This window comes from Thamnophis elegans, chromosome 15, assembly GCF_009769535.1.
Source record: "Thamnophis elegans isolate rThaEle1 chromosome 15, rThaEle1.pri, whole genome shotgun sequence".
Classification (NCBI taxonomy): domain Eukaryota; kingdom Metazoa; phylum Chordata; class Lepidosauria; order Squamata; family Colubridae; genus Thamnophis; species Thamnophis elegans.
The window spans coordinates 46872984-46890230 of record NC_045555.1 but is presented as its reverse complement, the minus strand read 5'-3'; the positions used below and the strand labels follow the sequence as shown (position 1 = coordinate 46890230).

Sequence of the window (17247 nt, the reverse complement as noted above, 5' to 3'; positions counted from 1 at the left end):
ATCTTGGCCAAACCAAGTATTCAATTTTGAACTTGTACTTCTATCTTTTCTTTCAGGCTGGTATTCCAGATCCCCCAAATATGTCTGAAGATTTAATTAAAATAAAAGCCAAAGAGCGCCATTTCTTGGAACAATTATTGGATGGGAAAAAACTAGAAAATTATAAAATCCCAGTACCAATTAAAGCAGAACTCAGAAAATATCAGCAAGTAAGTTTTGATTTGTTAAATAGTTTGAGGCCTTGGGTTCTCATCTGGTTTTTTTTTTTTTAATGTATCCTCTATTATAAAACTTCTTCAGATACGTAAGATGAAATAATCCATTTGAAGAAGGGTGCTTTAGATTGGCAAGTAAGCTGTTCACATTTCATTGGTGTTTTTGAAATTTTTTACTACTCAACTCATTTTTCAGTTTTGCCGCGTTTTAAATTGTCAAAATCATATAACTTGGAAACCGCTTCAGTGGTCTTTATTGAGAGGGAAAGGCATATGTAAATATAACAGTAAATAAAAGAAGACCAGCTCTTTCAGCTCCCACATTATTAGGATCTCTGTCATATCTTACAGGAAGGTGTGAACTGGTTAGCTTTTCTCAACAAATACAAACTTCACGGTATCCTGTGTGATGATATGGGCTTGGGAAAAACCCTGCAGTCCATCTGCATTCTTGCAGGAGATCACTTTCTCAGGTAGACAACATAGTTACTCCTGCTCAGTATTTCTCCAAATGTTTTTTTTTCCGGTACAATAAGTGAACGAATGAATATTCTTCTACTGTTCTCCAAAGGGCCCAAGAATACGCAAGAACTAAGATGGCTGATAGCATTCCACTCCCATCCTTGGTGGTGTGCCCGCCCACCCTGACAGGTCATTGGGTGGATGAAGTGGGCAAATTTTGTTCCAAGGAGTTTTTGAATCCTTTGCACTATACTGGCCCTCCAACGGAACGGGCAAGGTAAGTGACGCATTTAAAAATGTTACGTTTGGTGGTTTGAACCGTTTCCTTTTTTCTTGGAATTATTTGAATTTTTAAAATCTTTTTTGTAGCTGGTAGGGTTGACACGGGACAAGGTGGCTCAGTGGCTAAGATGCTGAGCTTGTCGATGAGAAAGGTCGGCAGTTCAGCGGTTCGAATCCCTAGTGCTGTATAATGGAGTGAACACCCGTTACCTGTCCCATTTTCTGCCACCCTAGCAGTTCTTTATTGTAGCTTGTAGGGTTGATAGGATGCGGTGACTCGGTGGCTAAGACAGTGAGCTTGTTGATCAGAAAGTTCGGCGGTTCAAATCCCTAGTGCTGCATAACAGAGTGAGCTCCCGTTACTTGTCCCAGTTTCCGCCAACCTAGCAGTTCGAAAGCATGTAAAAATGCAAGTAGAAAAAATAGGAACCACTTTTGGTGGGAAGGTAACAGCGTTCCGTGCGCCTTTGGCGTTTAGTCATGCTAGCCACATGACTATGGAGATGTCTTCGGACAGCGCTGGCTCTTCAGCTTTCGAAACGGAGATGAGCACTGCCCCCTAGAGTTAGGAACAACTAGCATATGTGCGACGGGAATCTTTACCTTTAGGGTTTTATGCTGTAATATAAAAGCTTAATTCCTTTATGTTTTGTCTCTCTCAGATTACAACACCATGTAAAAAGACACAACCTAATTGTAGCTTCTTATGATGTTGTGAGAAATGACATTGATTTTTTCAGGTGAGAGCTATTTTTAAAAAAAATTATGTGTTTCATATGCTTTGAAATAAGCCTGTCAAACTGGCGGCCCACGGGGCGGGTATGGCCAGAACAGGCCACACCCATCCCAGCTCCGTGAAGGCAAAAAAACATTGTGATACATCACAGTATGGCCCGTGATGCAAGCGGGTTGGACACCCCTGCTTTAAAGCAACTAAAACCAATTAATGGCATCTTCTTTCCTAGAAATATTAAATTCAATTACTGTATTCTTGATGAAGGACATGTCATCAAAAATGGGAAAACGAAGCTATCAAAAGCTATAAAGCAGCTGGCTGCCAACTACCGAATAATTCTCTCTGGGACACCAATCCAGGTAATTCATGTCCAAGAGGGCTCATGGTACTGGAGAAACAGATTTTTCAGTTTCTAAAAACTACTTGTTTAGTTCAGCCGAGGGGATATATTGAGGGGCGAGATTAAAGACCTTGGAATCACTTAGTGTAAGTCAGGAGTGTCCAACAACGTTTAAGACTTGTGGACTTCAACTCCCAGAACTCTGGGTGTTGAAGTCCACAAGTCTTAAAGTCGCCAAGGTTGGAGACCCCCTGATGTAAGCCTCCCTCATGAGAGGATGCTGGATATCCAATTTGTCAATTTTGTCAATTTTAATAGATTTGTAGGCCGCCCAATCCCGAAGGACTCCTGGCAGCTTACATAAAAGCAGTTTAAAAATATTTAAAAAAAAGATTTAAAAATACAAGACAGAAACTTAAAAACAAAACACAACACACACTCAGTTTTAATGGGGCTGAAGTTCAATCAAGATCAACAGCCCCAGGCCTGCCGGAACAGCCAGGTCTAAACAGACTTACGGAAGGCCGAGAGAGTGGGGAGGGTCCGGATCTCAGAGGGTAGATCGTTCCAAAGGGCCGGGGCAGCAACAGAGAAGGCTCTCCCCCGAGGAGCCGCCAGACAGCACTGCGTAGCCGACGGTACCCGGAGAAGGCCCGCCCTGTGAGATCTTATTGGGCGCTGGGAGGTATGTTGCAGGAGGCGGTCACGGAGATATCCAGGTCCTAGGCCATGTAGGGCATCCACATGTTTGACTGCCAAATTCTAGGCATGGTGTTGATTACTAAGTATCGCTGTGCAAAGCATGTCGGCATGAATGAGACACCCTTCCTCAAGAGCTGGTAGAGGTGTTTGGGAAGTTTTTCCCAGCTCTGCATGTTGCACTAAGAGTCCTGGGCCTCCTCAGTGGAACAACTGTCACTTATGCATTCAGGCAGCGAGGGAAATCTTTGAAATAGTTGTACCAATTTTTCCCCAGAGATTGTGGTGGCCTTTAAATTTTTGTGGAGGGGTGCCATTGCTATTTCTGCAGAGTGCACCTTTCGGATGCTTTGATTTTACAGTTTGAATTTATATGGACTCGTTTTTTCATGCGTGTCTCATAGCAATAGCAGTTAGACTTATATACCGCTTCATAGGGCTTTCAGCCCTCTCTAAGCGGTTTTACAGAGTCAGCATATCACCCCCAACAATCCGGGTCCTCATTTCACCCACCTCGGAAGGATGGAAGGCTGAGTCAACCCTGAGCTGGTGAGATTAGAACCGCTGAACTCATGCCAGAACATTTGTGGAATCAAGTGGGCAGTCACCATGAATTTCTCTATTTTGCTATAAATTCGCTATAATTTTTACTGCAAATGGCCAGCTTGCTATTGTTTACATTTTTCCCCTATCTTATCTTTTTCTTTCAGAACAATGTCTTAGAATTGTGGTCACTCTTTGATTTCCTTATGCCGGGATTTTTGGGCACCGAGCGTCAGTTTGCAGCTCGTTATGGCAAACCCATATTAGCAAGTAGAGACGCCCGGAGCTCTAGCCGAGAACAGGAGGCAGGTAAGAAACACCGCTTAGTAAAATTCCTTTCCTTTTGGAGGAACTCATGACTCCTACTCTGGGGTTCAGTGGAAGAATGTTAAATGTTTCACTCACATTTTCTTACGGGCCTTTGCAGGTGTCCTTGCAATGGAGGCCTTACACAGGCAAGTCCTGCCCTTTTTATTACGAAGGATGAAGGAGGACGTCTTGCAAGATCTTCCACCAAAAATCATTCAAGACTATTACTGTATTCTCAGCACCCTCCAGGCAAGTTACTTAATTTGAATCACAATTGACATTTAGAACAAGAAGAGAAGAATCATTTGGGGGGGGGGGGGTTTCCCAAATCCTTTGCTTGCTCTAAATGGATTTTTTCACCATATGGTTGAAAGTGTGCCGGGAAACTATTTACCCCTGAAGTAAAAATCTGCTATATTTATTGATTTAAAAGGTAAAAAGTTTGCCCTGACCATTCGTGTCCGGCTTTAGGGGGTTGGTTTGAGTTTGAGTTTCGTTTTATTTATATGCCGCCCTATTCCCCTGCGGGACTCAGGGCGGCACACAAACCCGAAGGAGGGGAAGGGAAAAACACAAAAACTACAAAATACAGGGCATTTAAAAACAACCAACAGACACACGATTCGAGAGGGGAAGGGAACTCATCGACCCCAGGCCTGCCAACACAGCCAGGTTTTAACGGCTTTTTGGAAGGCCTGGAGAGAGGTGAGGGTCCGACTCTCTGCGGGGAGCTCGTTCCAAAGGGCCGGAGCCGCCACAGAGAAGGCCCTCCCCCGGGTAGTAGCCAGATGGCATTGGCTGGTAGACGGAACCCGGAGGAGGCCTGCCCTGTGTGATCTAATGGGTCTTAGGGAGGTAATTGGCAGCAGGCGGTCTCTCAAGTACCCAGGTGCTCATCTCCGTTTCCTTGCCAAGGAGCCACTGTTATCTGAAGACGCTTTCGTGGTCACGTGTCAAGGCACACGGAATACAAACCCAGCATCTTAACTCCTAGGCTATTGTGCCCCTATTTATTGAAGCAGTTGCCTCCAAAGATAGATTGAATCCAGTATATTTTTCTGACAAAGGGAGGAGGCTGTGATTTTTGTCCCTTCTTTTTGCAGCCCCATATCTCATTTAAGAGTTTAATTGGGAAAATGGAGAAATGTATGAAATAGAGATAGGTACCAGCAGCGAAAGTGATGCCTTTTGTAAAGGCAGCTTCTCTTGCTGTTGGAAAATTGAAGTGGTGACTTCCCTGCATTGGCTTTTCCCTTGGAAATACAGTAGTGTTTTGATTGAAACTTGATTTCACTCAATCCTACGTGTAAGTAACCTGTAGGATACAATAGAATCATTTAGCAGTTTTAATTTAGCTTATTAGAGCCACTATAATGTTGATGTAGCATTTGGTTGCTAAACTAGGATTTGACATTTTCCTAGTGGGGAGGATACAGCCAGTTTAGCTTTTTAAAAGACTCATCCGGTGACAGTTCATCTTTTTTTTATGCAAACCGAAAATGCTTCTTGTAAAAAAAAAATGGTCTGATTGAGCAGGTCTCTTTAAAGTGGTGTTTTTTGGGGTAGTAATAATAATAATTTTACATTCCCTGCAAATAAATTAAAAGCAAAGTGTAAAGAGATTATTAACCCATAGTATGCAAGTATTTCAAAGAGTAGAGATTGCTGCAAGTGTTAAAATATCAATTTGACCTTCCCTGTGTACAGCTTTAGGGGGTGCCCGTAATGTTGTTATCCCTTCCTTTCCCTCAAGAAACCCCCTGTGGGCGGAGGGAGAGTGACTGGGCCAAAGGCCCCCAAACGCCCTTTTGGTAGCACTCCCTCTGCCTGAGGGAGAAGGGGAACTCGTGATCTCCTGCGTTTTAGTCCAGCCGTCCTTTAATCACTACACCAACCAGGCTCCCAATTGCTGTAACTGTAAATAATACGTACATTTGTTTCTTTTGATAGGTTCAGCTTTATGAAGATTTTGCAAAGTCTCGTGCCAAATGTGATGTCGATGAAACAGTTTCATCAGCTTCGCTCACCGAAGAGACTGAAAAGCCAAAGCTTAAAGCTACAGGACACGTATTTCAGGTTGGAAATGCATTTTGCTACCTCATGAGATGCAAAACCCTGAACTCCAGCCTCTCAGCACAGACGCATTTCCCTACTTAGCGCCCCTTTGCAGAGAAACATAGCTGATCTAAATTGCATCCTGGCCCTAACAGTGCAGGTGGGGAGGCTTTGTAAGCTAGCTCAGTGTTTCTCAACCTTGGCGACTTTAAGTCCCGTGGACTTCAACGCCCAGAATCCCCCAGCCAGCATAGCTGGCTGGGGGATTCTGGGAGTTGAAGTCCATGGGACTTAAAGTCGCCAAGGTTGAGAAACACTGAGCTAGACGTTCCTCAAGTTGGATCATTAAGCCCTGTAAATTAAATATAACCCTATTTTACCTTGCTAGCTAAACCAGGGGAGGTTCAGTGAGACGAGGATCTGCTTATCCAAGCATGTGACAAGAGACTCCGGTAGATTGACCAGGTTGGACCATTGAAAGGCCAAACGGTCATGAAGCATCATAGAATGTGAAGATCAGGACAAGGCGCAGAAGGCTTCCTGGTGTCCTGACTCTGCCTTGTTACCGGACTCAGGTGGGAATTGAGAAGAGAGGATGAGGCTGACTCTGCACAACTCCCTCTCACTTAAATCCAAATTACACGTTAGTCCCAGCAATAGCAATAGCAGTTAGACTTATATACCGCTTCATAGGGCTTTCAGCCCTCTCTAAGCGGTTTACAGAGTCAGCATATCGCCCCCAACAACAATCTGGGTCCTCATTTCACCCACCTCGGAAGGATGGAAGGCTGAGTCAACGGTGAGATTAGAACCGCCGAACTGCAGATAGCAGTCAGCTGAAGTGGCCTGCAGTACTGCACCCTAACCATTGCACCACCTCGGCACCATTAGATATTGTATTTATGCACTGATCCTGTGAAGTGTTCCCTTGAGCCACCAATACCATTAAGGGGGACTAACTTTTAGATCAGAGACTGCAAGGTATCACATCCTTTGGATGGAGATGAGGTCTCCCCTTGAATGGCAATGAGTCTTCTAAACTCTTGGGGATGGTCTGGCTCCATAAGAGAAGGAAGTAAAAGAGGAAGCTGAGTGTCCACCTTCTAAAATTCAGAAAAGGCAATAACAGGTTTGAACTAAAGCTTCGAAGTTTGATCATAAATTATTTAACGTCTCCGTTTTAATACCAACGGGTGCTGATTTTGCTATTATTTCCACAGCGTGGGATTTCGGAGACATGCGGCTCTTGATTTCAAAAGATGATTATCAAGATAAAGAGAGCTATTTTCATGAGATCCCCCCCCCCCCCCGGTTCAGCGCAAACTGAACCGGCCTCATGAAAATAGCTTGAAACCCTCCACATTGAATGAAAAAGGCTTGACAAAACATATTAAAAGGAATGTAAAATTGAAGGTTTAAAGATAAAATATATTTATAAATGTGAGCTTTCATAGCACCTATGAAGGGGAAAAAAGAAAAGCATCTTTTGATAGAATACTTCAAAAAGACATACTTAAACAAGAGGTTTTTTGCAAGTGTGTGTAAGTGTAAAATTCCTTAGAACTGCAGAACCAACCAAACAGGATAATAAACCTGTTTGAAAAGAGCTCTTAGGAAAGATTCCCTACGAAATTGCTCAGCAACAAAATATCCAAAAATATTTTTGTTATCTATGAAAGCCATAAACACATCTGCGTATAGTAGTTTGTATCCTTAGAAAAAGAATCATATGGGATTAAGAAACATTTTTGATAAAGGGGTAAAAGAGCTCACTGGAATTTCAAAGATTCTGGGCCACTTAACAAGCTCAAATACAGGATGGAAAATAATGCCATGAACAATAATTTACTACCTCTGCTAAAACAACCCCTTTCACTTAAAACTTCCAACAGCCTTTCTCTTTCTCAGTGTGAACACTAGTTAATGATTAAAATCAGTTGTGGCTGGCAATTGACAAACCAGCCATCTCCTCTCGTTTCTTTGCAGAGGGTTTCACATTTAACAGCCGCCTCCTGTGTTCTGCCATGTAGGAAGTCAATATATCTTTGAAAATCTTTATGCTCATTTGATTTCTTGTTTTGTGGCTTGTTTCTAAAAAGGCATTGCAGTATTTAAGGAAATTGTGCAATCACCCAGCACTAGTTTTAACCGCTCATCACCCAGAACATAAAAGGATCACGGAGAAGCTTGCAGCGGAGAATTCTTCTCTCCGGGACATCCAGCATGCGCCTAAACTCTCTGCTTTAAAACAGGTGGACAAATCTTTGATTGTGCATTTGATTTATTAGACAATAACTCTTCCACATGTATTCAGAAAGACACTTCTGCTAGCTTCTAGAACAGGCGCATCAAACTTGCGTTGTCACGTGACGTATCGTGACCTTTCCCCCTCCCCCTTCGGTAAACCGGGCACGGCCAGCGGGTGACACATCCGGGCCCTTGGACCCAGGAGTTTGACAGCCCTGTTCTAGAACCTTCACCGTGTACTAATTAATTGGTGGTTAAAAAAGAATATCTAGAAATGTTAAGAAGATGAAACCGTGGAGAAGGCAACATGAAGCATACAAAGTACATTTTTGTATGTGTAGCATTATGTGTAACTAACAGAAAACTTTGTTGCCATCTTAAGTTTAAAGGTTCTTTTTTTAAATGAGTCAAACTCCTTGGGCTACCAGGAGATTAAGAGTCTCATTCCGGTTTTGCCATAACTTTGTAGTAAATTTTTAGTTATTTAAAAATAGCAGCTAGGTTTCAGTTATTGGTGTTCACCAAATTTGAAGTGGTAATTTATTATTTGGTATAATTCTCAGCTAGTATTTAGTATCAAAAAAATGCCAGAATTTGAGCCTGCTGTATAAGATTCAGTGCAACTCTTATTTCACAATTTGGTGTAGTAGAATATAAAGATGTCACTTTTTATTTTTTTCATTTAGTCCAGTATTATTATTATTGTTTAGTTTCAGGTTTCTTTTTATCCCGCCTTTATTATTTTTATAAATAACCTAAGGCAATGAACATACTTAATACTGCTCCTTCCTCTTATTTTTTCCCCCCCTACATCTAACAACTCTGTGAGGTGGGTTGGGCTGAGAGGGACAGACTGGCCCAAGGTCACACAGCTGGATTTCATTTAAACTGTGTCTCTGGAACCTCCGAAGCTGAGATTTTTTTCAAATCTCCTGGTCCTTAAATAGCAAGAATGTGAAGGGGGAAAAAATGCTCTCATTAAGCTACTATTCCACAGTCACAATGTAACTTCAAATGAATTGTAATAGTTCAGATCTTGGACTGAGGCCAAGTGCCAAATGTGTGACGTTGAGTCCATTTCCCTGTAAGCCAGGGGTGTCAAACTCAAAGCCCTTAGGCCGGATCTCGCCTGCAGGGTGCTTAGATCTGGCCCACAGGGCCACCCAGCAAGATCGGTCCGCAGGGCCTTTGCCAGCAAAAACACAGCCCGGAAGGGCCGTGTTTGGGCTGCAGGACGTCAAGCTGTCCATGCCCAGCCCAGACACATCCACTCCCCCCCCAAAGGTCAAACTGATGTGGCCCTCAATGAAATTGAGTTTGACACCATTGCTGTAATCCAAACCAACCTCAAAATGAGATAGAAATACAATAATCAGTACGTGAAAGTTTCTTGGGTGCTCTTTTGGGGAAAAGGCCTCGAGAAGCTGGCTGAACTGATGGTTTCTTTCTTGTTGGTTTGTTGTTGTTGTTTTGGTCTTCAAGCTATTACTCGACTGTGGCTTAGGAAATGGCGGCTCTTCAGAGAGCGGCACCGAAACGATAGTTGCCCAACACCGAATTCTCATCTTCTGCCAACTGAAGAGCATGCTGGACATAGTAGAACATGACCTTCTGAAGCCTCACTTGCCCTCTGTGACCTACCTGCGATTAGATGGCAGCATCCCGGCTGGTCAGAGACACTCAATCGTCTCACGGTAAAGCCAACATTGTTTGTTTCAATCTATTCAAAGCCGTGTTCCCCCAGCCCTCTTTTTGGCTGACATAGATGTGGTTTTGCTGTTAACCTTAAAGTGTTCACCTCACCTGGCCCCTGTATGTGAGTTCCCCTTGCCCATCAGCATATGTTCCATATGCCCCCTGGTATCTAATTGGGAAATCTTTCCTCTCCACTATCTAATGTAAAGGTATGTATAAATGGGGCCATTCGTGCGGAATGTAGATAAGACAAGTCTATGCTCGGTACGACCCTGAATCTCAGGGACATCCAGATCAGTGGTGGGTTGCTCATCCTGTTCCAACCAGTATGGTTGGGACGGGTCTGGCGGCGTCCTCGTTCACACGTGCAGTTCACGCATGCGTCTTAGCGCCTGCGTGATGCTCCAGCTGCTCGCGGAGAATCGCGCAGGCACTGTATGTGCCAGCGTGGAAGCGCAGAAGCCTTCAAAGACCGGTAAGGAGGGTGGGCGGGTGGGCCCTTCGACGTTCCCGGAAATTACTTACTTCCGGGTTCACCGACCAACTGGTCCGCGGGGACCACCACGAACCGGTTGAAACCCAGCCCTGATCCAGATCTGTGGCTTCTTTGACTCCATGTTTGAGATGTAGAGGTATTTCTTTCCCAAGAAGGGGAAAAATGCTGATTAATGAAGAAAGAACAACACATTCTTCGTTAAGGAGAAGAAAAAAAACAAATCCCCTCCTTGTCAGAAGGAAATCCTGCTGTGATCCTTCCCAGGGTGAGAAAACAGCCAGCAATGCTCTATCATTGAAGCCTGCTGCTTTGCTCTCTGTAGTAACCCCTCATCACAACCAAGATTTTCACAGTGCAATAGCTGTCTTTGAAAAAACGAAAGCTCGTCCAATGGAGGTAGACAAGTTGAGGCAGGGGAAAAAAATGTCATGTCCTCATGTTTTCCTACTGAGAGGACTCGGCTGAAATTTCATGAAGCTGACATTTAATTAAAAGTGAAAGATTGTCTTTAGCCACCCGTGTACGATGGCGGCACAAATCTTTGGATGGCAGTTTCCAAACAGCTGAACGTGTTTTATATCATTGCTCCTAATCTGCAATGGATTTGAGCATCCCTGGGTGAAATGTCTTTTTGGATAACTTTTCCGTCTCCGAAGTGGGGCGTGGGAGGAGTCACAGCTGGGTATTGTCACGGCCCATCTGCCCGGAGACTGAGGCCACACCTCTACCCCTCCTCTGACTCCCCAGATTAACTTCAGTCTTCAACCCAGAAGGAGCTAAATACCTGGCTCTCCTCGGCGCGAATTTTTTTCCTTTTTTTCCCCTTTTCCTTTTTTCCTTTTTTCCCCCTTTTGAGTTTTTACCTTCGGAAACTTTTTCCTTTGGACGAACTTCGTCTTGTGCGCTCTGCGATCGGCCTGGCACAGGAGTCAGAGAGCAGAACTTGTAAATGTTCCTTATTGAAACTTCAAAAATCTTCACTGGTGCCAGTTGATTTCTTTAAAAGTCTAATTACTACATTTGGGGGCAGGGGTGATTCCTGGGGAGGGAAATGGTAACCTTTCTTCCCACCCGACCAAAATTCTCCTATTCTTAATCTTCTGGATAGTTTTCTGGCTATCTTCCATATATGAAAGTGTCCAATTAATTCTTCACTTATTTCAATAAACCCGTTAATCTTTCATTTCGCAAGGGGAGCTGTTGTTAGAAACGATGCACCGCAAAACGAGTGATTCAATTTCACCTTTTGTATTTGTAGGACGATATAATAACAGCAACCCGATAGAACATCAGTATTTTAGATTAGATTGGCTACAACTTAAGCATTGTAGCCAGCAACAGTAGGATGGAAGTAGAGAAGTGACATCTTCATTCCAGCTGCCGTCATTGTTGGGTTTATTTTAATTGACAGGTTCAACAATGACCCGTCCATAGATGTGTTGTTGCTTACTACTCACGTTGGTGGACTGGGCCTTAACCTGACTGGAGCTGATACCGTGGTATTCGTTGAACACGATTGGAATCCAATGAAAGACCTCCAGGCGATGGATCGGGCACATCGTATTGGCCAGGTAAAAAAAGATTAACCCAGATCGTTGAAGATAAGCTGACATTTCTGAAACCAATGCCGTATACATGGTGAATCATTTAGGCTTTTGGTTTTTCTGTTTTTGTTTCTTTTAATTTGTTACCAAAATACTATTTAATTTGATTTATAACATTATGTTATAAAATACTAAATCAAACCTGAAAGGTTTTAGAGTAAAGACAGGAACTGTATTTTACAAATTAAATGATGAGTCTGAAAAAAACATTTCATTTAAGCACGGTTTGTGTTCTTACTGCTCTTACATTCAAGGCTTGTGAAATGTCACGTGTGCATCATTTATTTAATTGTTCTTTGTTCCTCTAATTGGACGCCTTGTTTTGCTGTGCGATTATTTTTTAAATAGCTGCCATATGTGTACGTTTCCACTAAACCCCATAAATATTAACTATGTTGCAGAAACGTGTTGTTAATGTTTATCGCTTGATAACGAGGGGAACCTTGGAGGAAAAAATAATGGGCCTTCAAAAATTCAAAATGAATATTGCAAATACAGTGATCAGTCAAGAGAACGCCAGTCTTCAGAGCATGGGAACAGACCAGCTTCTTGACCTCTTCACTCTGGATAAGGTAAGATACAGATTTATGGGGCATCATGGGGCCCTCTATAACCTGTGCATGAAACTTGGGGAAGATCATCCATCAAGATGGGCTCCCATATCATCAATATGGAAATATACCCAGATACACATCTTGAGCCGAGGTGGCGCAGTGGTTAGGGTGCAGTACTGCAGGCCACTTCAGCTGACTGCTATCTGCAGTTCGGTGGTTCAAATCTCACCGGCTCAGGGTTGACTCAGCCTTCCATCCTTCTGAGGTGGGTAAAATGAGGACCCAGACTGTGGGGGCGATATGCTGACTCTGTAAACCGCTTAGAGAGGGCTGAAAGCCCTATGAAGCGGTAGATAAGTCTAACTGCTATTGCTATAGGGGGGGCGGGGAGAGGAGAAGGGATTATATAGATCTGGAGTTATTCCCTTTAGCCTTGGCTGCACTTTCCCATTTGAGACGGCTTTGCAATCTGGGAGTTGTCGCTGCACAGCTGCTTGTTACATGCCATTTGCCTCGAGGTTTTTTTTGTTTGTTTGGCAGCTGGCCAAATGGCTGCACATGCTTTAGTGACCTCTGGCTGGACTGTCGCAGTGTGCTCTACATAGGTCTACCCTTGAAGACCATTTGGAAGTTGCAGCTGTAGCAGCATGGATAGCCTCAGTATGAGACATCTCTGTGTTCGAAACTGTAGGTGCTAGCAATTATCTCCCATGTGCAATCCATGGTGCTGGTCATCCTGCCCATCCCAAGATATTGGGTAGAGTTGATGCACTTGCAGCCCCGTCAATTAAACCATACGTTGGAAAGGAGGGCGTGTGCCTTATCTGTTGTACTGCTTGCCCCCCCCCCCCTTGAAGATCCATGGTTCCCATCCTCTTGATGTTCCAAATGTTGTTAAAAACCTGCCTGGCCAGCACGTGACACCCCCGGCCCATGGACCATGTTCTTCTAGGGTAGTGGTTCCCAAACTTGGCAACTTTAAGACTTGTGGACTTCAACTCCCAGAATTCTCCAGCCAGCAGAGTTGAAGTCCACAAGTCTTAAAGTTGCCAAGTTTGGGAACCACTGTTCTAGGGGTAGAATAGTTAGGCTCGGTTTGTGTTTTTGTAAGATATAGAGTGTGTTCTGTCTGGACATACGGTTTCTTCTGTTCTTGATATTTTTACTCTTAAAAAATATAAGCTGCCCAGAGTCTCCCTGAAGTTAAGCAAATATAAAAACCTAACGAGTCGAATAAAATAACGTTCCTAATAGATCTAAAAATGAGCAGCAAATAATGAGAGGTATTTTGCTTCTGACCACATTCACTTAATCATTTAAGTTCCCTCTCCATTGAAGTTTAAATGATTCCATTGAAATGCTCAAGTTTTAAATTATCAATGTGTTGCATAAGTAATGATTTCCAATATTTTCATGTTGTTGCCACACCGAGAACATATGCACAGATTTTAACACGTGTTTTCTTTTTTCCTCCACGTTGTTCCTCCAAATCTTTTAAGGATGGAAAAACTGAAAAATCAGATGGTGCCACTTCTGTTTCTGGGAAAACCACCATGAAGTCAGTCCTTGAAAATCTTGGAGAACTCTGGGATCAAGAACAGTATGATTCAGAATATAGCCTGGAAAAGTTTATGCACTCACTCAAATAACCATCCTTATGGTTTTTGGGTTTTTTCAGCTGATATTCAGCATATTTCAAAACATTTATAGTGGACTTCCCGCATCACATGGAAAAAACAAAACGAAGACTGATGTTCTGCATAAAGCCAACATATTCTGTTGGGATAGTTAAGTCTTAAATACTTACATCGTTAAAATTCTAAATTGCAATTTAGCTTTCCAGAATAATTATAAATTCTTATAGTTTTGCATATGTTGCTAAGTATTACACCTTCATTCAAAATAGGTTCGCCATTTCCCTTTTCCTGAACCTTTCAAAATTTCTGCAGTTTTGAGTATTTTGTTACTTTAAACGTAGCTTATTTTAATGGTACACTGTAGGAATGTTCGGTTTAGCTATTCTGAATAATTTGTTCACTTCAGGTTGCACATTGACATAATAACAGCAAAGCGTACTGGAAGACACTGAGGATTTAATTGAGCTTTGCAAAAGCTACAGTTCCCACCTTTATATATTTAAGTATGTGGTGCTCTTCGGTCTTCTGACATTTTGAGAGCAGTTGACTTTTTAATAAAATTACCGAAAATGGCTAACAGGCCATTTCTACATCCTGTTTAGAGGGTGCTATTTTTATTAGTGTTTGTGGGTGTATATAATGGCAAGAGCCTAGTCAGCTCAGAGATCTAAAGTATGCAGTAGGTTTCGATGTTATATTTTTTTGTAAGAGAGCAAATATATAAATAGAGCTTTTCCAGCAGTAATTCTTATAAAATAAAGAATCCACGCTGGAAAAATAACCCAAATGCACTAGTGCACGATCCTCTTAAATAAAAAAGGGCAAGGTTTTATTTAGGGATATAGCTTAAAAAACACCCCTTAGAAATAACCTGCATCCAAGAGAATAAAATGTTGAACTGAAATCATGTAATAATACAGATTTAAACAGGCTGTAATAAAGGAGAGTAAAAATAACTGTTGTACATTTTTTTTAAAAACGTATTCTTAAAGGGAGTCAGTGGTGACATGTCTTATGTATAGATGTCTGTACCAAATGCATACACCGTTTTCTAAATATTTTAAGACAAACCTACATAAACACTTTAATAAATAAGTATATGTATAGATGTCATATCTAAGGTTTGAGCATGCGTGCACTTCGGCTTCAGGGCTTGAAGAGCTGTGAGGCCTTTGAAATGTTTAAGTCATTGTTTTATAAACATTTCAAGAGGAAAAAGCAACAATAAAAAGGCTTATGGAGCAATATTGTTTTTCAGCACTCAGATATGAATGATGAACCTGTGTCATATTTCAGCAGATATACAAACTGCCATACTGTAACATTAAACTAGCATTCCTTGGCAAAAAAAAAAAGAAAATAAAAAGGCAAATTGGCATTAATTGATCTTTTATACATTTTGTGACATTTTTCTTCCTGCATCCTGGGTTTATAAATGTTATACGTCCATGGAAGGAAACAAAAACACATTGTCTCTCATTGATAAATAGCTTGTGCATGTTTCCATAGCAGGGAACACTTTTACAACTTGAGCGATCCAACTTTTCTACTCCCATGTTGTATGGAACAGTGCAGTAGGATAAAAATGCATCTAAGTTTAGGTGCCATTAGTAGTAGCAGCGGTGGGTTTTAATGTTGTATTATGCTTTTAATATTTTAATGCTTACAGAATGTTAAAATGTTTAAATATAGTAGCTGGAGCAGTGGGGTTGTGCAGTGAGCCAGAACACACAGTTGTAACTGATTGGTTGAAGAGTGCGGGCTCCCGTGTGAGGCGATCTGTGCTGTGATTGGCTGCTGTGGGTGTGGAGGGGGCGTTTCCCTTTTTCCCCGGCTCTTTCTTCCGCGTGCTCCGTGATTTACCTCATGGTGTTCCTGCTTTGTTGATTTACCTCAGTGGTTCCAAAACTTGGCAACTTTAAGACTTGTGGACTTCAACTCCCAGAATTCTCCAGCCAGCCACTGATTTACCTGATGATACACTGTTTGCTTGACTATTATAATTGTTGTATTATAATACTTTGCTTAAAGAAAAATTACGTTGCAGGAAACGCGAGATACGTTTTGCTTGACTTTGTATCCATAGTTCTGTTAATCAGGATTTTACCACTTCTTGTTTTTGGAGGAACTGATCTTCCACGATGGGCTAGAAAGAGGCCTTCCGTTTTGCATTGCCATCATTGGTGAGGGCTGGCAAGTTACAACACAAACCTCCAGCTGACACTTTCTACACAACCTACCGTTGTTTGAAGTTGGCCAATATGTGGGTAGTAATTTTCTAGTTCTTAACCAGAGTGGCTGAAAGCTGTAGCCTCTTGTACGTGAATAACCAGTTCTGTTACTTATAATTTGCACATCATTAATATTCAAAATGGAATATCTGTCTCCCTATAAAAAGAGGTATTGTTATGTTGCCTTATTCAATGGACGGAGATGTATAATTCTAAACCGTTCACAGTCATTTGCAGCTGTTCTCAATTAATAACTCTTTTTGGTAGCTTTCTCGGTTTCTGTTTTTTCAGTTGCAAAAACTTTTTCTCTGTGTGTCTGTGTGCCTCCTCTACCTCTTTATCCCAAATTGTCATCTAAACTCCACCTTCAAGGCAGGAAACGAAGACAAATACAATGACGCAGGGCATACTTGAGAAGAGGCATTAAGGCGGCTAAATAGAAATGCAAACGAAAGGTAGAGAAGTATCTGGAAGTTAATAGCTCAGTAGAGGAGCTCAACAGCTTCTTCGCCCGCTTTGAGGTCAAAAGACCAGTCTCTGTTGCTCTAGACCAAAGGTCCTCTAACCTCCAGCCACTCACCCTGGATGAACATCAAGTGAGAGCTGAGCTGAAGGCTGTAAATCCCAACAAAGCCGCAGGTCCTGTCGGGGTGTTGGGGGAAAGTGGTAGAAACCTGTGCTGACCAATTAACGGGGGTCCTGACAAGGATTTTTAGCCTCTCCCTGCAACAGGCTAGAGTCCCATCATGCTTGAAAGCAGCCACAATTATCCCATTTCCGAAGAAAGCAGCCATAAAAAGCTTGAATGACTATAGACCCATTGCACTGACGTCTATAGTGATGAAGTGCTTTGAGAGACTGGTCCTACAACACCTCAGGTCCTGCTTCCACCAAATGTTGATCAACACCAGTTTGCTTATAGGTCAATAGGGGACGCCATCACCACTGCTCTACGTTTTGCACTGAGCCACCTTGAGAAATCTTGGAATTGTGTCAGAATGCTTTTTATAGTCTACAGCTCGGCCTTTAACACCATCTTACCAGGAATTCTCATTGAAAAGTTGACTGACCTGAATTTCCCACCCCTCACTTGTGAATGGATCAAAGACTTCCTGACAAGATCGTCCACGAACAGTAAAGGT

At 42.4% G+C, this 17247-nt stretch overlaps 1 protein-coding gene across 2 annotated transcripts in view; it reads left to right on the top strand.

Annotated features, from left to right (window-relative positions):
* Positions 1-15260, top strand: part of BTAF1 (B-TFIID TATA-box binding protein associated factor 1) — a 75291-nt gene extending 60031 nt beyond the window's left edge. For both annotated transcript variants that reach the window (XM_032231657.1, XM_032231655.1), the window contains exons 26-38: positions 57-209; positions 567-688; positions 787-954; positions 1622-1699; positions 1925-2054; positions 3445-3586; positions 3705-3835; positions 5537-5662; positions 7741-7893; positions 9371-9582; positions 11491-11650; positions 12085-12255; positions 13737-15260. In XM_032231657.1, the coding sequence (XP_032087548.1) occupies positions 57-209; positions 567-688; positions 787-954; positions 1622-1699; positions 1925-2054; positions 3445-3586; positions 3705-3835; positions 5537-5662; positions 7741-7893; positions 9371-9582; positions 11491-11650; positions 12085-12255; positions 13737-13886 (1896 nt within the window). In that variant the 3' untranslated portion in view covers positions 13887-15260. The remainder of the gene's footprint in view (positions 1-56; positions 210-566; positions 689-786; positions 955-1621; positions 1700-1924; positions 2055-3444; positions 3587-3704; positions 3836-5536; positions 5663-7740; positions 7894-9370; positions 9583-11490; positions 11651-12084; positions 12256-13736) is intronic.
* The last annotated feature ends 1987 nt before the right edge of the window (positions 15261-17247 follow it).